At 40.8% G+C, this 22,059-nt stretch overlaps 1 protein-coding gene across 3 annotated transcripts in view; it reads left to right on the top strand.

The window, feature by feature from the left end:
• LOC115642554 (E3 ubiquitin-protein ligase TRIM71-like) overlaps positions 1–22,059 on the top strand; it is a 58,246-nt gene that overhangs the window by 25,150 nt on the left and 11,037 nt on the right. The window contains exons 3-6 of one of the 3 annotated variants that reach the window (XM_030546176.1): positions 4,497–4,631; positions 7,358–8,034; positions 15,794–15,868; positions 16,514–18,912. In XM_030546176.1, the coding sequence (XP_030402036.1) occupies positions 4,497–4,631; positions 7,358–8,034; positions 15,794–15,868; positions 16,514–16,538 (912 nt within the window). In that variant the 3' untranslated portion in view covers positions 16,539–18,912. Of the gene's footprint in view, positions 1–4,496; positions 4,632–7,357; positions 8,035–15,719; positions 15,869–16,513; positions 18,913–22,059 lie in introns of those variants that run through there. The other 2 variants (XR_003998203.1, XM_030546177.1) reach the window with 2 other exon arrangements.

The raw sequence follows: 22,059 nt of genomic DNA, 5'->3' as shown, positions 1-22,059 counted from the left end.
CTCCTTATGACACCCTTTTGGATACCTGAAAACTGCTATCATGTCCCCTCTCAGTCTTCTCTTTTCCAAACTAAAGAAACCCGATTCTTTCAGCTTTCCTTCATAGGTCATGTTCTCTAGACCTTTAATCATTCATATTGCTCTTCTCTGGACCCTCTCCAGTTTCTCTGCATCTTTCTTGAAATCATGGAATCATAGAATATCGGGGTTGGAAGGGACCTCAGGAGGTCATCTAGTCCAACCCCCTGCTCAGAGCAGGGCCAATTCCCAAATAAATCATCCCAGCCAGGGCTTTGTCAAGCCTGACCTTAAAAACCTCTAAGGAAGGAGATTCCACCACCTCCCTAGGTAACCCATTCCAGTGCTTCACCACCCTCCGAGTGAAAAAGTTTCTCCTAATATCCAACCTAAACCTCCCCCATTGCAACTTGAGACCATTACTCCCTGTTCTCAGGTACCACTGAGAACAGTCTGGTTCCATCCTCTTTGGAACCTCCTTTCAGGTAGCTGAAAGCAGCTATCAAATCCCCCCTCATTCTTCTCTTCTACAGACTAAATAATCCCAGTAATCTCAGCCTCTCCTCATAAGTCATGTGTGCCAGCCCCCTAATCATCTTTGTTGCCCTCCTCTGGACTCTTTCCAATTTCTCCACATCTTTCTTGTAGTGTGGGGCCCAAAACTGGACACAGTACTCCAGATGAGGCCTCACCAATGTTGAATAGAGGGGAATGATCATGTCCCTCGATCTGCTGGCAATGCCCCTACTTATACAGCCCAAAATGCTGTTAGTCTTCTTGGCCACAAGGGCACACTGTTGACTCATACCCAGCTTCTCATCTACTGTAACTCCTGTGTCCTTTTCTGCCGGACTGCTACCTAGCCATCCGGTCCCTGGTCTGTAGCAGTGCATGGGATTCTTCTGTCCTAAGTGCAGGACTCTGCTCTTGTCCTTGTTGAAACTTATCAGGTTTCTTTTGGCCCAATCCTCTAATTTGTCTAGGTCTCTCTGTATCCTATCCCTACCCCCCTGCGTATCTACCACTCCTCCCAGTATAGTGTCATCTGCAAACATGCCGAGAGTGCAGTCTACGCCATCCTCTAGATCATTAATGAAGACACTGGACAAAGCCGGCCCCAGGACCGACCTTTGTGGGCATTCCGCTTGAAACCGGCTGCCAACTAGACATGGAACCATTGATCACTACCCATTGAGCCCGACAATCTAGTCAGCTTTCTATCCACCTTATAGTCCATTCATCCAGCCTATACTTTTTTAACTTGCTGGCAAGAATACTGTGCGAGACTCTATCAAAAGCTTTGTTAAAGACAAGGAATAAAACATAGACTGCTTTCCCCTCATCCACAGACCCAGTTGTCTCCTCAGAGAAGGCAATTAGGTTAGTCAGGCATGACTTGCCCTTGGTAAATCCATGCTGACTGTTCCTGATCACTTTCTTCTTTTCTAAGTGCTTCAGAATTGATTCCTTAATTCCAGTCCTACTCCGTGATTTTTCCTGGGACTGAGATGAGGCTGACTGGCCTGTAGTTCCACAGATCCTCCTCCTTCCCTTTTTTAAATATAGGCGCTAGATTAGCCTTTTTCCAGTCATCTGGGACCTTCCCTGTTCGCCATGAGTTTTCAGAGATAATGGCCAATGGCTCTGCAATCACATCCTTCAACTCCTTTAGCACCCTCAGATGCAGCGCATCTGGCCCCATGGACTTGTGCTCATCCAGTTTTTCTAAATAGTCCCGAACCACTTCTTTCTCCACAGAAGGCTGGTCACCTTTTCCCCATACTGTGCTGCCCAGTGTCGAGAACTGGACACAATACTCCAGCTGAGGCCTGACCAGGACAGAGTAGAGTGGAAGAATTACTTCTCATGTCTTGCTCACAACACACCTGTTAATACATCCCAGAATCATGTTTGCTTTTTTTGCAACAGCATCACACTTTTGATTCATATTTAGCGTATGGTCCACTATAACCCCTAGATCCCTTTCTGCCAAACTCCTTCCTAGACAGTCTCTTCCCATTCTGTATATGTGAAACTGATTTTTCCTTGCTAAGTGGACCATGTTGCATTTGTCTTTGTTAAACTTCATCCTGTTTATCTCAAACTACTTCTCCAATTTGTCCAGATCATTTTGAATTTTGACCCTATCCTCCAAAGCAGTTGCAATCCCTCCCAGTTTGGTATCATCTGCAAACTTAATAAGCGTACTTTCTATGCCAACATCTAAGTCGTTGATGAAGATATTGAACAGAGCTGGTCCCAAAACAGACCCCTGCAGAACCCTATTTGTTATACCTTTCCAGCAGGATTGGGAACCATTAATAACTTCTCTCTGAGTACGGTTATTCAGCCAGTTATGCACCCACCTTATAAGAGTCCCATCTAAGTTGTATTTGCCTAGTTTATCGATAAGAATATCATGCGAGACCGTATCAAATGCCGTACTAAAGTCTATGTATACCACATCCACCACTTCTCCCTTATCCACAAGACTCGTTATCCTATCAAAGAAAGTTATCAGATTGATTTGACATGATTTGTTCTTTACAAATCCATGCTGGCTGTTCCCTATCACCTTACCACCTTCCAAGTGTTTGGTCTTCCTCTTGCTTCTAATGTACTGATAAAGTCTTCTTGTTTCCCTTTGTTCCCATAGCTAGTTTGAGCTCATTTTGTGCCTTTGCCTTTCTAATCTTGCCCCTGAAATTCCTGTGCTGTTTGCCTATATTCATCCTTTGTAATCTGGCCTAGTTTCCATTTGTTTGACTCCTTTTTATTTTTTACATCATGCAAAATCTCGTGGTTTAGCCAAGGCGGTCTTTTGCCACATTTTCTATCTTTCCTACCCAGCGGAACAGCTTGCTTTTTGGGCCCTTAATAGTATCCCTTTGAAAAACTGTAAGCTTTCCTCAGTTGTTTTTCTCCTCAGTCTTGATTCCCATAGGACCTTACCTATCAGCTCTCTGAGCTTCCCAAAATCCACCTTCCTGATTCCATTGTCTCTATTTTGCTGTACTCCCTTCTACCCTTCCTTAGATTTCCGAACTCTATGATTTCGTGATCACTTACATCCAAGTGAGGTCCTAACCATACAACTCTGGTGTATTACACCTTTCATGCTTCTGAAAATGGTATTTAGAAAGGAGTTTATTCTTACTGTGAAATCGAACGGTCCTTCACAGAGTAAAACACATTTTTTCTAAATTGTCAGTTATAGTAACATTTAGGTATCACTTGTCTGAATTTTTTTCTATCTCCTGTGGGCTCCAAGTGTGCCTTCTAAGTTGACTCTTCTTTTTAATGTTTGCACCACACTTCTGACTACATTGTATAAATGCTGATAGTTTCACTTTATTAAATAGAAAACAGGAAAGTTGACTACACTTGTGTCTAGAGGACTTGAAGTTTCAGTCTCTATCTAAGACTTACTCATGTCTCTCCAAGTTTAAAGAGCCAATAGGCTTAATTTTATTTTCATGTGCCACCACTCCTTTCTCCAAGTCATGTATAAAAAGTATTGCTGTCTACATACAATTGACTTGCATAGATTAGTACAATGGTCCTCAAACTTCTGAGAGTCAGAGCCCCAGCCCCCTTTCCCCTTGTCCATGCCCCGACCCTGCCGCAGGGCTGCAGCTTGGCAGGTGATAACACAGACAAGGATAAGGGGGCTGAGGCTGGGAGTGGGTCTGGGGCCATGGCCAGGGGCCGAGGTTGGGGGTGGGAGTGGAGCCACAGCTGGGCTGCAGTGCAGGCCAGCAGCCTGGCCTGCGGCAAGGTGCAGCTCTGTTTCCAGCCTCTACTCTGGGCCAGGAATGGAGTCGAGGCTGGGGGTGAGGCCAGGAGCCAGGGACAGCTGGGAGCAGGACCGAGCAGAGCTGGGGGCAGGGGGGGGCTGAGTGGCACTCCCTCCCTACCCCTGTGGGGACTGGCCCAAGCCCACTGCACTCCCTGCACCTGGACGTTCCTTCATACCCCCCTGCGGGGGCATGCTCCGCACTTTAGGGACCTCTGCATTAGTGGAAAGCAGAAGTCTTACTAGAAGACTACACTTGTATTCTGTAGCAAATGTATTGTTAGTCTAAAATACTTGGGGATAAGAAGGTCATTTTGAATTCTCAACACACATCTCTAAAAAAAGTAGGTTTGATATCGGACTTAATCAACATGTACATTAACTTGAATCCTGTGTCAATGCTGGTATCAGTGGGGTTTCCACAGGCTATATTGGGGAAGCATTTGGTCCTATGTAGTGAATTTTGTATAAATTCCAGCATCTAATATGTGAAACTGACATGCACTCAGGAAAACTATGTGAAAACAGCTGCTTTGAACTTTGTACTACAGCAGCATTATGAGAGGCTGTTGACCTGTTTCTGTTCTAGTGCTGGAGGCATTGGATTAAGTGTAAGCACCATCACCTAATGCAGCTTAAATTGGTTTGACTAAGCAATATGTGTGTCCTGTTTATTCTCCAGCTGAGTATTGAACAGGCCCAAGATGTGGCAGAGGAGCTTGAGATTAAATCACAGGTGCTGCAGTCTGAAATCAAAGCTATGACATATCGACCTAAGAAGGCCCTGGAAAAATGGGAGCATGAGCTGCTATGGAAGGTTAAATCTTTTTATATAAGTATATTTATCTGTTATAGTTACTAACAATTAACCTTTAATATGGAAATCTCACCTGTCTTTAAATTAGAATAGGGCCATGTTACGAAACCCTTGTGTTGAGTTGTATTTTGAGTAGTAGTTACAAAACAGGCAGTCCCATTTTAAAATTGAGTTGAGGTTTAAGGTATTTTCATCATGAATGAGCATGGTAGACTCTGACACATGCTAAATATATATCCGTTAGATTCAAAATGTGTACTTTTAAGAACACAAATTTACTGTGTCAAAGGAATGAATAGGAAATGCAGTAGCTCTGATTATTGCTGGATCTGCAAACAGAGTTGGGCAAAACACAGGATTTCTGGTTCACAGAGAAATTTTGAAATTCAATTTCTGTTGGACTTTCTGCGTGGCCCTGCAGCAGCACTGCACAACTCTGGGAACAGGGCTTCAGTTATTAAACAGAGGAATTCTGACTTCTTCTTTGAGTGATGGTCCCTGTTATATTCCACTAAGGATTTACGTATGCACACCATGCATCTGCAGCTGGAGATTTTGAAATTCATAATGTCCATTGGTCCGCACTGAGCCCTTGTCTTGCCTCATGGTTTCGTCCAAGGGATAAAGGGTGGGGCGGACCGGCCGCATTTCCAGTTCCTTCATGCTGCTGCTGCATGGTCTGGGTTGGAATTGTTAGTGTCCTCTTCTGTGTGTGATGCACTTAAAAAATACACAGTTGTACATAGCCAGTTATAGAGCGGTTTATTGTGTTTGTAGATCTTTTATAGTTTTAGGAGTAGAATTGGGTTTTTGGAGTCATTTCTTTCTCTCCCACTCCCCCTCCCCTCCAATGCAGAAACCTCAGGCTTTCAAATATGCGTCTCCTGCCTGTGTTCCTTCTCAGTTCAAGCCTCCAGGGCGATTACAGACAATTTAGTGGAGAACTGTAAATGACACAAGTGATAAAATTAAAGACTTTGCTCAACTATTTTATGTTAAATAAACAGGCTTCACTATGTAGCCATTCACTGCATTTATACTCTCATTCTATGGTGAAACGATCCATTCATGGGTGATCAGTCCTTGACTGAGAAGAAAGGGTATAAACCTTTCTCGGCTGGATGGGTGTGCCTATCCAAAAGCAGTGTAGTACTCCTTTTATAATCAGTTACAATAACCGCATAATTAGCATTAAATCCAACTTTTCACCATAATTAAATATTTTCTATTTTCTCATTGGCTATTTATGCCTTAATTAGCATCTGAATAAATACATATCAATAACTATCAATGTAACATTTTTCCAAAATATTTGCATTTTATCTAAAACACTTGTAAAACCCAGTTAGGACCAAAACATATCTACAATATGATCTGGAGTTATTTCCTAACTTCTCTCCAACTTGCCTCTGAGCTGTCTCACTTATTTCACCCAGCATTAGGCCTCACTGTTGTCAGGCCCCAAACTCAGGCCCAACAACATGTTCTTCACTTCCATGTTAACACATTTCTATTTCAGAAAAACAAACACCACTTTGATAGCTACTCATCTCTACATTTTGAATGTTGCTACTGTGACATAAACTAAGCTTTTGATTTTCCTCATTTAAAACAACTAAACAAACAAAAATACCCAGCAGAGAATATTTTTTACCACTTCCTAGCACTCCTTCGTACAGGTGTGATTCCACATGTTCACTAGACACAGACACCAGAACCATTTTCCGAATTAATTTTAAAATAGCTTGCTTTTTTTGAAATGTCTCTGTAAAAGAGGAAATGACCAGCTGCTGACAGCTTTGACAAAGTTTTTCTTTTAACTCAGTACATCCAGGAAAAAAAATGTAAGTAGCATTTTAGGCCTAACTTTTCAGAAGTGATTAGTGACTTTCTAGTCACTTTTGAATAAATATTAAGCCTTAGGAATCTGTTCTAAGAAAGGGAGAAACTGCATGCCTTGTAAGTTTAACAACACATGTCCACACTTCACCCTTGCAGGGCTTCTTCCTTCATCTGTTAAACAATCAAGCAAACATATAACTGCAGTCTTCAAACAGTATGCACATTGAGCAGCTGGACACACTACCTGACATTTCTGAATGTTTGCTTGGCTGCAGAACTGATGGTGGAGTACACTCTGCAACAATGAAGTGATTACACATTTCATTAACTTTCCAAGGCATGTGTGTTTGCCATTAACATTAACATCTTGAATGGATTGCTAAAGTACTGAAGAAAAACATATATTAAAAGAAATGGGCAAAAAAATTGTCACTCTGCCTATAAATCCTATTATGCCAGTCACTTAGTGCTCCTTGTAACTGGAAGATGGGACAATTGCAAAGCAAGGAGACTATTTTTTATTTAATAATAATGACCTTTCTTTTAAATAGCAAGCTGTTGCAGCAGAACTTAATGGCAGAAGTGTGTGTTGCTTTTAATTAAGGCTATATTTGTCAGAGGAGGGACCAGTGATTCTCAGCAAGTTCGTTTTGCAATAAGCATCCACATTTCCCCTAATCATTTTCCTCACATGGACCACATTTTTATAGAGAGTTTGTCCTGCAGACCACTTCCACTTCCATTCATGATCTCTTAACATCCCTGTGGCAACTGCACTACAATCTTTTATGTAGGAATTAGAAAAGCACCACTAGAAAAATATTTCTGCCCTGCTAGCTGTCTTTTAATATAAATGTAATGCATTTGTTTTGTTTGTTTTTAAGGTGGAAAAGATTAATCAAGTCAAAGCCAAGTCCCTTTACCTTCAAGTTGAAAAGTTGCGTCAGAATCTAAACGAACTGGGCAACACTATTAGTGCAGTTCAGCAGGTGCTAGAGGAGGGTTGTAGCACGGATATTCTCTTGGCTCGGGATTGCATGCTGGCTCAAGTGCAGGATCTGAAGAATGTGAGAGGCCTACAGCCGCAGGAGGATGACACAGTCACGTTCACTCCTCCTGACCAGGCTCTGTATACAGCCATTAAATCAATGGGGTTTGTCGGCAGTGGGGCTTTTGCTTCTCTGACCAGAGCCACTGGGGAAGGTCTCAAATGTGCACTACAGGGCAGAGTGGCCTCCTTCACAGTGACATGCTATGACCATGATGGTAACCCATGCCTTTCAGGGGGCGATACGATCTCTGCAGTGGTGATGGGTCCTGATGGAAACCAGTTCGACACAGATGTCCATGATCAGCAGAATGGAACCTACCTGGTCAGTTACAGACCACAGCTGGAGGGAGAACATCTAGTCTCTGTCCTGAGGTGCAACCATCACATAGAGAACAGTCCGTTCAAGGTCATGGTAAAATCTGGGCTCTGTTACATTGACGTTGGACTACAAGGGCTTTCATTTATCAGTGAGGAAAACAAAGGAGGCGCCTCCCTCCCGCCCCTCCAGCAGTAAGTTTGACCTCTTACCCACATGGGGCATCATGCACAAACGTGTTGCTGTGCACATTAGGTGGTTGCATGATGAAGGATTTGTGTTCTTGATCATACTGTGGTTTTGTGGGAGGTGGGTTGTTGACTCAAGACTGGAGAAGCCCACACGCCTGTCTTTATTTGTGGGAGGCATAATGTCTTCCTTTACAGTTTGTTTACTTGATTCACTGGATCTGATTACAGGACAAACAAGACTATTTGATTTTAAAGTATTTCACATCACTTTGGGAGGCTTTTGGTGTTTTTTTTTGTTTTGTTTTTAAAAGGGCTATGTGGCTACCCAAACGATTTCCTGTAGTGTTACTGTAATAGTGCTTAAGCACACTTGCTCTCATTGAAAAATATTAGTGTAGCTTATAAAATGGAGTGCTTATAATGCAATGAGAATAAGTAGTGTAATATTATAGGAAAAGTTTAATGCCAACATCATATGCCCCATAGGGGCTTGTTCATTTGGTATATCATTGGTAGGATTTCAAATCGGGCGCAACGTTTGTTCTGTGTATGTTCAGTTGTTGGATAATGCCTCCAGTGTCCTGATACATATAGAAAACAGGCGAATAGACATACAGGACAGGAGTGTAGGGAAGGTGAGCAAAGGTCTGACACTGAGTTGCAAACTCCTGCATTTTCTTAAACTGTTCAGTATAATCTCCTGAACTGGTAGAAGTGGATTAGGGGAAGGAGAAGGTTTGCTTCTCTCTTCACCCCCACCCCAGACTCTAGCTTTGGAGAAGAATAACAGATTTGGATCTACAGACTTGTGCACTGAATGCTCCCAAAGGAATGTAACTGTGCCAATGTTGGCTGTCAGTACATTTTCGCTTTGTGAAATGTTATCATCAGTTAATGCTCATCATCTCCTAATTCAGCCATATGAAGGAGTCCTGTCATTTCAAAATTGTCTTAGTGAGCGTTTCAGTGTTGTCCTGGCCTAGGTCTTATGAGGTAGCCATGGTGCAAGATGATGCAGTACCAGTCACTCCTTTAATTTGTACCCTTTAAGTATAACTGATATGGGGAAGCCCACAAGTGCATACCATAAAGAAGGGAAAAACCTAACATTTAATGTATATGAGGGCTAAAAATCATCAAGTTGGAAACAGAAGGAGGCACTTCATTGTGGCATTCCATTGGAATTGCTGGCGATCAACTCAGTCTATTTAGTTCTAGTTAAGCCAAATGCATTTATTTCCAGAGCAGTCTTTAGGCTTGATCCAGCCCTAGGTTTTACTTCTTTTGAAGATCATAAAATTTCTATGTTCATTTCTGAGTTTTTTAAAAAATGTGCCAAAGTGTTGTTTGTTTCTGTTTGTTAAAGGTGTACATCCAAATGGTGCCAAAAGGTAATAGGATATTTTTATTTATAAATGAATAAATAAATAAATGAGAGAGAGAGAGAAAGAGAGAGAGATTTAGAGAAACAATGTGGAGCTGTCTAAAAAATTAAACAATGGTACTTGTATTAGATATTGTACCACATATCCTTGAGTCCTTTGAAGACTGGTAGAACCCAGTTTGCTGTGGTACAGAATGCACATATAGAGACCCACCTGTTTTTGTTTCTTAAAGTTCTACCTCACCATGGAGAAGTAAAGCATTTTACTTCAGTTTAGTATCAGATGGTCTCAGACAAAAGTGTAAGGCTGCATGCAGGGGAAGGGCACATCCTGTCTGTAGGATACACAGTTTTGTTTAAATGGAAGTATTAGATGTGTACAGGTGGCTATTTTTTGTTGTTGTAGCCTCCATGTGGAAATAGTGGGCTGCCCTGGCTAAAGAACCATAAATAAAAACCAAATATTCCTACATTCGGGGAAATTAATTCTAATCCTCCCGTTATTTTGACTCATTTTCAAACTAGGAATTATGCAAACTGAAACTGATTTTTTTTCAGTATTATGACACCACCAGTTGACATGACACATTTTGTGTCTTTATTTGCAGAGTTCTTATGTCCTTAAGACCTTTAGGTCTTCTCTCTACAAGAGAAAAATGTTTTATCTATATTTGCATGCCCACAAATGTATCCTGTCAGAAAAGACTCTAAGGGTATAATTTCTTTAAACATCATGCTATACCAAATGCTTGAAGGGAATGAGATAGATTACAAGTTCCTGTTCCTGGAAGGCAATTCAGACTCAATGTTCTTACCAGAGGCAGCCCTTGTGTTGAATGTGTATTTGACTTTAACAGTGGCATTCAACAGACCCATTATTTTACATGTGGAGTAAAGTTTAGAGAAGCACGTTGTCAGATTACTGTATTAAAAATTCTTGTTTTTCTCCCCTAGTCATTATTGAGTGACAAAAGTTGAAAGAGGAGGGTACAGAAAACCACTAATGGTTATATGCTGTGGTGGGTTTGGTAAATATTATGATGGAAAATGTACCTTGATGTCTTTTTAAGTGATCTTAGGAGTTAACAAGCCAATTTGGCATCTTCTTCCTTCTCTTAATGATTGTATCAGCTTACAAACTCAGGTGGATATTTTTGTTTTAAAGCTCTTTTTACAGAGCCTTACTGACTGTTATATGTCTGCGTAGTGAAGTAGGGTAGATACCTTTCTTAAATTAACAGACCCGTAAACTCCTTTGTAGGTTTGTAGAATACTTCTCAGTCTATGTAGTAGCTTCCTTCCGAGGAAGAGATGTCCTATTCCCGAGTTTTGCTTTGTTTCCCTCCTAAAAGGACTAAAGTTTTTAACTAGTTTGTAAGGTGTGTTTAATCACCCATATTGGTGGGGGGAGGGGAGGGTTCTTACTGTATGTTACTATTGTTTGTATTGTGCATTACTTATCATGCCTGTCTTGGTTGGTGTTGATACAGTTTTCAGTAAAAAGAGTGAGGGCCCATACATACTATTTAATTTGGTCCTTTTGTTGAGACAGATTCACAGAAATTGGAAACATCAAAAGCAAGTGGAAGCTCTGTCCAGTTAAGACCAGTGTAACAAATTCTGTGGACAGTTTAAGTCCTCGCTTGATTTACTGTAGATACAAGCCCATCTTATAAAATGTAATTACTCAGTTAGAAGTATTGTCATCCTGATCTATTTCAGCATAGTAAAGCCATGAGCTTCGAGAATGATTCTGTCAGTTCTTGGCAGTTGTGCACCTTGAACCAATTGCTCTTGTAGTTTACTGTTCTTCTGCTCTCTACTTTTCTATTTTGTGATTAATCGTGCTGTTTTCCTACTGAGAAAAAATGCTCAGTGGGACAGACATTGTTCTGAGCAGCTCATTAAAAATAGAGCATTTATAACTGTTAATGGAACAGGTCATGTCAAAAAAACCTGCCATTAACGCAACCCCACATCATCCAAAAAAGGATTCACTTGTCTATTTAGACAAAAATTGGTGGGCTTTGTAACTTAAAATGTTACGTACTGCAAAGAAGAAAGCATGATAGGTTGTGGGCAAACTGTTACGTCGAACAAACTAACAGTGTTAGAGAACTTTTGTGTTAATGGAGACTTCTGAATGTATCTTTGTGGTCCATAGAGAAGGCTGAAGGATATAGCAAGGAGATGATGTATCAGCTACTGGCAGCCTTAAAACAAAGTCAGTGTCTCTGTGGACTTGAAAATGTTCCTATGCAGTTTTTTTGTTTTTGTTTAATCAAATAAATGTGAGTTTTTCATGGCAAGCTTGGGTCATGTGTCTGTGTGTGTTATCCATTTAAAAAAACGTTCTGTTGCATCCTATAAAAAAGGACAAAGCACATTGTGGAAAAAGTGAAACTGGTTCTCTGTAAATGATAAAGATTCTAAAACAAAAATTGAGGAAGTGTATGTCGTGTTCTGAAAGACCAGAGGAATAAAGTATAGGAAATATGAGTCCTTTGTTAAAAATACAACAAACTCTTTCCCAATAATATGCAGGTAATAGTAATTTGTTGCAAGGCCAAAATATTTCCAGTTTAACAAATAGGTTGGTTTTGCACTGTGCCTTTATAAATCAATATCACTTTTGTGAATGAAGGACGATCTTTGGCTAAGGCATGGGCCTTATATCAGAATATATTCTCAGTTCTTCCAGAGAGTTCCAGTGTAGCCATGGGCAAGTCGCTTAATTGTGGTGCCTCCATTTCTTCATCAGTAAAATGTGGGTGATACTCCTTTACCTCTTGGGGTGCTAAATTTGTTGTTTGTGAAGTACCTTGAGGATCCTATGGCAGGCACAAGTGTCAGCCAGCACAGTCTAGTTTAAAGATGACATCATAATTGGTCATGCAGGCAGCAACCCTCTTTAGCCCCCACGGCTTTGGACAAATGTTGAAAGAAAACGTGGGGAGGGTGGTCTGCAGTAGACTTGGAGATGAGACAAGCATCTGCCCCAGCTCCTCTGTTCTCTAGACCCCCTGCCCACCCACTCTTTCCTCCTCTAGCCTTCGGAGATGAAAGGAGTCTCGTGATTCTGGGGCCTCTGCCATCACCCCTGGTGGTTGGATGACAGGCTGGCCCGTGGCAGGGAGCTCCCAGTACAATTTAACCAGCTGAGACTGAAGTGGAAAGAGAGGGGGAGTAAACCCTGTTAGTAAGCGGGGGAGCCATGGTGGGTGAGTGGGGCAGGTTGGGGGGGAAAGCTGGACATCATGGCATAGTGTGGGGTTGGTAGTGTCAGTAGGAAGGGCTGGGGTTGGATGGATGGTGTGGCATAGTGTAGGGTGAGGGTCTCTCTGGCTAGGAATTAAGAAGCCAGTTTTAGAATACAGACATCGATAGCCAAATTCTGAATGGCTGTGTACTGTATACACCTTCCCAGAAAACGGATACATAGGCTGTGTGCCCGGCTCCCTCCTCTGGATGTGAGGGGCGCGTGCAACGGGAAAGCTGAAAAAACATACTGGTCTATAAGGAGTGAAGGGAGGTCTGGTTGTATGTGTGTAGCTGTTTACAATCTAATCTCTTTTAGAGTTTAGCTCAATGGTAGTTCTTCTGATTATTAACAGGAAGCACCTCAAAGTATTTGAATTTTCAAAGCTTTTTGTATACAGGCAACGGAGATTAGTAGTACACAGGTGTGCTCCTATGAGTGACATGTTGCCGTGGCTAAATGCTGCATATTCCAGGGTTCATTTTTCACACTTCTTTTACCCTTTGTTTGACATGCTGTGTGAAATTCTTCCAGTCAATTTCTCCAGTTATTTCTTCTCCATTCCCCACCCCCCTTCCAATAGGGGAATGGATGTGAGATTTATGACGTCCGTACCAGGCCCTCTTACGCTATTAGGATGAGGACAATACAAGTAACTGTGTAGAGAGACCAACACTCTTGCATATTAATTATGATTGGCTATCACTGCTTCAGGGCCGCAGTGGACGTTAGTCATTGCTTAATAATATTCTTCTTTAATAATGGAGTCAGACCACAGGTTGCTCTGTTACCTCTGCTCAAGGTGCATTATGACACAGACCAGAACATAATATGGAAAAAAGCATGATTTCATACTTAAAAAACACAGCATCAAAAAGCAAAATCCAGGCATTCACAGTACAAAGTCAAGGAAGATCACCACCAATTATTTTTTAAAATGGACTCTGTAGCCTTGCCTATATTTTTCACAAAAGAGAAGCAAGACATAATTTCATTGAATTGAGTCCTTGCAGACTGAATTGCATGTGAATACCTCTTCACGCTGCATATTTAAACCATCCTCTTGTCTTGTGTTGGTTTTTTGCTTTTTCTTTTTATTTAATAGAAATATGTTTTGCTTTCAGTTGTGTTAAAAGATAAAATGAAATCCACTAATCAGTGTGTAAGTTTAGGCTTATAAAGAATTATGCAATGTTTTTGTAAACAGCATTTTTAAAAATGTGGTTATAATATTTTATTTTCTGTGATAATTACATTTTCTACATACTATTTTTGCTACATAAAATTACAAAACCCCTCTATGTTAAAAGAACATTAATGTTATGAAGTCAAATACTTAAAAGTTAGCAAATGCCAGAATACTGCTGCATGGTCAGTGGATAACCGGTCTCTGAAGCAAAGCTGTCGTTATGTTCAATACAGTGTCTGTGCTTTTAAGTAAATCAAAGGCCTTCATGGAGGTTTCTCACTGATTTTACAAGAAATCATGAGAGAAATCATGCTCTTCTTGGTTGACATTCACATGTCAGACTGTGCAAATTAATGAGGGAGTTATGGTTGTATAAAAATGGACCTAAGATAATCAAAGGAAATGATTCTTTTGATTATAATTAATGATCAAATTAATTCAAATACTTTTGAGAAAAAGCCAGTGTATTACTTTGAAAGGCACATTATCCAATTGACTACACCACTGAAGCTGCCAAAAGTTGTATTGTGCTAAAAATAGTGAGAATTGATATTAAATTAAAAATGTGACCAAACATTGCTTGTGAGGTGCCAAGTAATCTGAAATAGTGCCTCCCCCCAGCCCTCCTCTCAGCGACCCCCCTTGTGCTCCCCAGCATCATCCCTCGCAATATTTAATCACAGGTATTTTTAGTATAAATCAGGGATGGGTTAGGGGCCGTGTATTTTTGTTTATTGCCTGTGACTGGTCCTTGACTTCTACTAAAAAATACCTGTGCCTAAATCAGACCCTTAATAATAATCCCAGAGAGAAATTGATTTGGATTAGGAAACTGACAGTTTCAGTCTCAGATGCCAATTCTATCAGGGCACTTCTCTTTTCAATTTCAGATGAATAATTTATGTAAGGTCATTACATAGAATAATATCACAAAAATGCTTTTTTTCCTTTTAAGAATCTCAAAAAAAAATCCCAATTTGAAGCTCAAACAATCGATAATTACATTATAGTTCGGGGGGAGATTTTTTTTAGAGAGAGGGCCCAAATCATGGGACTTCTCACCTCCCAAAAGTGAGCATGACTTAGCTGGCAACTCATTTTTCCTGTGCATGACCACGATCCATTCCTCATCTGGACCGCAACATTTGGCCCTCAGTTGTACACTCATAGATAGTGGCTTTGGGACCAAATGCATCTCTCATGTAGTTCCACTGCAACTAGTGAAGTTACACTAGATTAAATTGATCCATGATGCCTAATTTTTACCTCAGAAGCAATAGTTCAACTCTGTCTCAAGTGAGGGGGGTTATTTACAGATTTCTAAGGATATGGTGTTTAAAAAAAAAGTCACTGAGAGAAGAAAATAATCTCTGTGAAACATAAATCCCTGGAATGCATTTTGATCATAGAGGGTAGGAAAAAAGTGTCCCACAGTCCTCTCTCTCCCGATCTGTGCCCTCCTACCTGCCTCGACAGGAACTGCTGGGAGTCATCTAATGTGGAATGGACACGAGCAAGCGCTGGACAAAGAAAAGACAGTTACCTGTTCCGTAACTGGTGTTCTTCGAGATGTGTTGCTCATGTCCATTCCATGACCCACCTTCCTTCCCCACTGTCAGCGTTTCCAGCAAGAAGGAATGGAGGGTGGTGGCAGCTTCCAAGTTTACACAAATCCCTGTGTGGGCAGTCAGTCCATGCTCCTGTCTCAGGGATCCACTCCAGCTTGGGATCCTTGCTGCCATTTTGTTGTCCCCACGAGGGGACAGTTGATCACCTCCCCACGAGGTGATCAACTGAGGTCTATGTGGTGACAGAACTGGTTTGTAACAGGCTTGTCTTTCACATTCTCCTCTCAGGCTTGCTGACAGAGGCTAAGCACAGGGATTACCCAAAAGAACACAGGCAAATCAGAATCTTTCCTCTCCTGCAGCAATGGGTTGCCTGGAAGAATCAAACTGGCAGCTTCACATTTCCTTGATCATGCTACTCTCCATGCACATGAAGGGTAAGGAGAAAAAAGTGTTCCGCAGTGTAATTCTAACAGGGTGGTGAGCTGAAAGATAAAAGGGAACTTTTCAATTTTATTATGAAAGGAAATGTTTAGCTTAGAGAATTGTAGCTTAAGAATCTCCAAACCACAGTGCAGTCTGGGAAAGTACAGCATTTTAGCTGTCAGTATGGTGCTCCTCCTGCCACACACCCCAAAGGATCCTCTTGCACACCCCACTTTGGAGACTACTGTATGAAACAGTTAAGCTTTCTGTGACGCACCTACAATCCTTCAGTATTGGACCTGTGGTTTGTTTTGGGGTTTTTTTTTATGCCTTAGGGAATCTTACTCTGGCTTCCTAATAGGACATGACCCAGTTAAACCAAATGGCCAGAAGAAGCAGCAGTAGTACCTCTGTATAGTCAGTTTGCTCTCCAAGATTTAATGTGTGGTAGGAAGGTAGTAATCAGTAGGAGAAAATTAACTTCATGAGTCTGCTCTGTGCACCGAGACCAAATAAAACTTTGGATCCCAACACCCTGAACTATGAAGTTCAGCTCAAGGTCCCACCTTCCCTGTTGACAACTATCTTGGAATATGGTTCTTAACTTAGTGATTTGGACTCATCTCTCAACAAACATAACATTTCTTTGTTTTTAGGTGCCTTGGCTGGACCAGTTGTTGATCCACATGTAACAGCAGTTTGGGAAGAATGTCATCCTGAAATGCATAATTGAAATAAAAGGAACAATAACACAAATCTCATGGGAGAAGATGCATGGTAAAAGTAAACAGACCATTACTGTTCTTCATCCTGAATATGGGTTGCTGTTCGAGGACAATACCAAGGAAGAGTGTCACTTAAGAACTACTCACTTACTGATTCAACTATCATCCTAACAATATAAGCTTCTCTGATTAGGAGAATATGTATGCAAAGCAGTTACATTCTCACTAGGAGATACTCAGTCATCAGCAACTGTAACTGTATTGGGTATGTTTGCATCTTAATTTTATATTTGATTATTTTACCCCCCGAAACCTCCACAAAAAGCTAAATAAACTTCATAGGACTTGGCTCCATGGAGACATCGTATGTGGCAAGCTGAGGTCTGAATCTACAGCACAATATCTTGCCACATAATGATTGCCCATATTTATCTTCCTACTGTGGACTGAAAGTTCAGTAGTGGGGTTTGACAAATGTTTCAAATATTGTTAGCGGGCTCCAGCTTCGTAGAGAAGTGATCGAATTTCTTAATGCTGTGACTTACAGAAGTATATAACTTATTCTTCTGTCTCAAGTTTATTTTAACAATCCTCTTAGCTGACTTGGAAGACAACACAGAGCAGGTGTTGTAATGCAGTATTAGTTGGTTTGTGACTTTTTTTTGTCATTGTGGCCACATCCATGAGAGGACTACAAGCCTTTTGATTTAAAGTCATTCCTAGTGATTTGGGGAGAACTTACATATTTTAAATCAGAAGATCCAGGCACTCTGTCAAATCATCCAAAAGCTGAGAATAGTGGAAGAAGGAGAAAATAAACATTAAGTGATGGAATGATATACTGGACAGTGCTTGCTGAGTGAAGAGATTCTTTGTTGGGTCACAATAGGCTGAGATGAAATTGTTGCTACTTCAAATATTGGACAAATATGTGCTAAAATAGTGCAATTAATTAAAAAATAAACTTTCACACTCTAGTATGTTTAAAATAAACTGCACATGAATGGGAAAAATTTCAAGCATTTTTATGTATAAGCTTTCTTCTCAAATTTTAGAAACAGTTCAAGTAAAGGCAAAAAACAACTTAACAAAGCTTGTTCTGAAATTTTGAATAAATAATTTAGCTCTTGACTTAAATGGAAAAATCAATATGTAATTTAAAGGAGCTCTGTTCAGGATGTTTCGGGTGTATTGATCTGATGAGATACTAAATGACTACAGAAAGGCTTTTGATGGTGAAATAAGTTAATTGCTGCGTACTGTTTTAAAAAGAAATGTAATGGCTCATTAAAAGATTAGGGCGGGTAGTCCAGCAAATATGAAGCAATTCATTTTTTCCAAAAAATTGGATATTTAAGATGGTTGAAGTAAAAGCTTAACTGGGGCCTTATCTTACTAATCCATATTCTTATGTTTTTTCTTTGATATTAATGTCAATAACAGTGGTTAAAATGAGTTTAGTTTGGTTATAAATTAGTGATTTTAGCTAAAACGCTAGAGACTAGAGATACAGGCAGGAAGAAAAAAGTGTGGACAAACCCTCACCAATCGGAGGTGAAATGATGCATTGTTTCCATTCTGTACGTAATTTTGCTCTTGGCTGTAACAGCTTTTTTTGTAAAAAAGAGCAGCTGTATTTAAGCAAAATAAAAAGATTTGATGATGGAGAAATTCCTGAAAATAGCAGAATAATATATCACCATTAAACATTTTACGCAATAATATTAGTTTTAATACACAGGGACATGTTTGGTGCGGCAATGACAGTAACGAGAATGAATTTTTTTGAGTTGATATTTGTCTCCTAGTTACTCTAGCACAGTAAGTCCTAGAACTGCTTCTGTGAAATATGGACTATTATTTTCTTTGAGGGATGCTACTTTCTACAACTTGGATTTGAAGCAACAAGTTTCTAGTTCCTCAGTTACTTTTCTTCCTTAAAGAATTAATTTAAGAGGCTGAATGAGTAAAGTGTTCCAGGTTAAGTACGGCACAAAAGAATTGTTTGTCAACTGTAGAGCTCTGTGGGTAAGGGCACCTTGAAAAATAGTTGGATACAAATAAATTCTTTGTCATAAGGGCAATCAGGAAGGCCTCTGTCCTGCAGACTGTCATTGTAAGGACAGAGAAGGCCATAATTGTGGCTTAGATGGTGCATTGTGGAATACCCATGAAACAGATGTTGTGTAGGTAGAAAGTCTCCAGGACTATAGTAACATGAAGAACAGTACACATTTTGAGTTTAGACCTGACACAGGTCATGCTACATTTTGACTTTAACGTGTTGTCATAAACAGATAGTTAAGGGTTAATGTCTCTTTTACCTGTAAAGGTTAACAAACAGGGAACCAAACTCCTGACCAGGGGACCAATCAGGAGACAAGATACTTTCAAATCTCGGTGGAGGGAAGCCTTTGTTTGTGTTTTTGGGTTTGGCTTTGTTCTCTCTGGGTTCTGAGAGTAACCACATGTACCTACAGGCTCTCTAATCTTCTGTTCAAATTTAGTAAGTACAAAAGGTAGAAAACCCATTTAGTCTTTGTGATTGTTTTTCTTTATTTGCAAATGTGTATCTGGCTGGTAGAAATTAAATGTGTATCTGGCTGGTAGAGTTTTAATGTGTATTTGGCTGAAAGTATTTTAAATTGTATTTCTGTTGGAGGAGGCTTTTTCACCAGTTTCTATAAGCTGACAGACCTTGTAACTTTTACCATCTAAAATACAGAGACATCTTTTACTTTTTTCTTTCTTTTTATTAAAAGTTTTGCTTTTAAGACCTGTCTGATTTTTCCCTCTTGTTGAGGCTCAAGGGAATTGAGTCTGTACTTAACAGGGAAGGAGAAGGGAGGGGAAGGGTGGAATCCCTTTGTTTTAGATTCACGGAGCGTGAATCTATCTATCTCTCCAGGAGATCTAATTTCTCTGTGTTGTGATTCAAGGAGTTTGAATCACAGTAATCTTCCAGGTTAACCCAGGGAGGAGAAGGCTGGGAAAGGCAACGGTGAGGAAAGGGGTTTACTTTCCTTGTGTTAAGATCCAGGGGGTATGGGTCTTGGGGGTCCCCAGGGAAGGTTTTGGGGGGACCAGAGTGTATCAGGCACTGGAATTCCTGATTGGTGGCCGCTTATCAGATCTAAGCTGGTAATTAAGCTTAGAGGAATTCATGCTGGTACCCCAACTTTTGGACTCTAAGGTTCAGATTGGGGAAAGATACTATGACATGTGTAGTCAAAGGGGAATGTTTTTGAGAGGTGTGAACTTCGGAAGCTTTTAGTTGAGCAGTAAAGTGAGATGTCCTTAAATACTGGTGGAGTTAAAGTATGGCCGTGTGTTGTCAGACAAAGGAAACTTCTCGAAAGTCCTAGCTTAAATCAGGAATCCTACTTCAGTTTCCAAACAGGCTGTGATAAGTACTTCACTAGTGCTAATTTGTTTAGCTGCTGCTCTTAACCTGGGAAAGTGTTAAAATGAGTTATCAATATTTACCATCCATTCATCAGTTATGCAGTGTCTGATCAAGTCTTGATGTATTACTGAGCTCTCTTCCTTCCTCCCCTTGTCTGTGTGGACTGCAGAATAGTCTATTACTGTCTAAGCCTTAACATATAGTGCTTTATTGCTATCATTGGTTAGGTGAGTTGGTTAAATTGCACTGTGAGCCCCTCAAGCCTCTCTCTCAAGAATTAGGTGTTTAAGTCTCCCCCATGCTTTCTTTTCTTCTTCAGGTTTCCTGTAGGTTTCATCTTGAGCAGGATGGTTCCCAGCTTCAATTTTGATACTTTTCTTGAGGAAACCTCTGCCTCAAAAGTGTTTTGTCTATTTGAAATGTTAGTCGCCTCACTTGATCTGGATTTTACCAAATCATTGAGTTTTGACTTGAGCTGTTTAGTCCTGTTAAGAAAAAAGAGATGTCACAAATCTAGTAGTATTTAATGCACCAGAAAGCTTAAAAGCTGTTAAAACTGTAAGGGATTTTAGAAAATAAGTGATAAATATAAAAAGAATGCTTTTGTCTTGTAAAAAAGATATGTGGCCTCTATTTGATCTCAGTGAACAATAAATTCCATATACATTTTGTATATATTTACTGCTTTGAGCAATTCTGTTCACGGTTATGTTGTCTTGTAGCTTTTCTTCATTTCTTTAATTTCTGTGATGGAAGGTATTGCTGTTAAGATGCAAGCATATGGAAGATAGAGAAAGATGTATTATCAAAGATGTTCACTTTTTTGGCAATGTGCTGTTTCAGACCCAGAAAGCAACAGTTTCTTTGAGTGATGATTCCTATGTGTATTCCACACATGGGTGCACATGTGTAAATAATTTTTTGTCATTTTCATAGTTTAGTTTAGTATCATAAACATCCTCCCTGGTTAAGAGACACAATCCCTTGTCACCTGGGGACTGTGCCAAGGATCTCAGGCTTCAAGAACTGTCTCACGCTCATTAATTTTCTATTAGCAATGAGTATTCATAGTGCCTCTACTGCCTGGTTGAGGCACACATTTCAGTAAAGTGCAGCATCTGTAAGGCCTTCCTACCTAGAACTAGAGTAGCCTGTGAGCCCCATCTCTGCGAGTTCCATATCGAAGCGGTAATGAGGTTCCTGGTGCACTCAGATCCTGGCCAAGGAGACTGCCTCCACTGATATGTAGTGCCCCTCTGAGCACGAGCCATTGTGTGGAGCTGCTGGCACTGAAGCCTAAGGACAATCCCCACCACAAGAATAAGAAAAACTCACGAGCATAATAGCACTCAGTGGACTGCTGATAAGAGATTAGTTCTCTCCCCTATCTGTACTAGGTCAGGTGAGATGCAGCCCTTGGATCCAGTGGAGACAATGCTGAAGGCCCCCCCGGCTGGAGGGTGAAGCAAAGAAGAAGCAGGATCTGTTGGCACCAGTGGTGACCTCGGTACTGGGACACTTAGAGCATCAGTCTACAAGCATAGCTCTGGATGCTCCGTCACTGCTGCATCCCCAGCGTGCTGAACTCAAGTCCCTTTGGAATCTCAATGGGTACCCGTGGACTCAGGATGTAGAGACTTGCCTAACACCAGAGGAGATATTCCTTCTGTATCTGCAGTGTCCACTCCTCATGGGTCCTTCCATCCTGCAGTACAACTTCACTACGTACAGTAGACTGGTAGACCTTAAGTACAAGTGCCCTGCAGATGACAAGGCCCAGCTCTAGGCCTTAGTAAATGAAGGAAAACTAGTGGGCACTATTTCTCTCAGAGCTTGACTCCTTGATGGTTCTTGGGGAATAGAGGTACAGCAGATCCTATTAAACAGCAGAAAGATCTGGGGCAGAGCTAGCTACTGTGGCAAAGTACCTGTCTCTCCTCTCCTAACTCAATCCTCCTCAGCCTTGGAGACACAGGCTTGGGCAAAGCAAAAGCCCTTCACAGTCGCGCAGGGTCTGGCTGATCCCTTCTCCGTCAGGCCCTTGTTCTGTTTTCCTCTCCTTCTGGGGAGA

Source organism: Gopherus evgoodei, unplaced genomic scaffold (genome assembly GCF_007399415.2).
Source record: "Gopherus evgoodei ecotype Sinaloan lineage unplaced genomic scaffold, rGopEvg1_v1.p scaffold_41_arrow_ctg1, whole genome shotgun sequence".
NCBI classification, from domain to species: Eukaryota; Metazoa; Chordata; order Testudines; family Testudinidae; genus Gopherus; species Gopherus evgoodei.
Note: the sequence above shows the minus strand (reverse complement) of the source record. Positions and strands in the feature narration are given on the sequence as shown.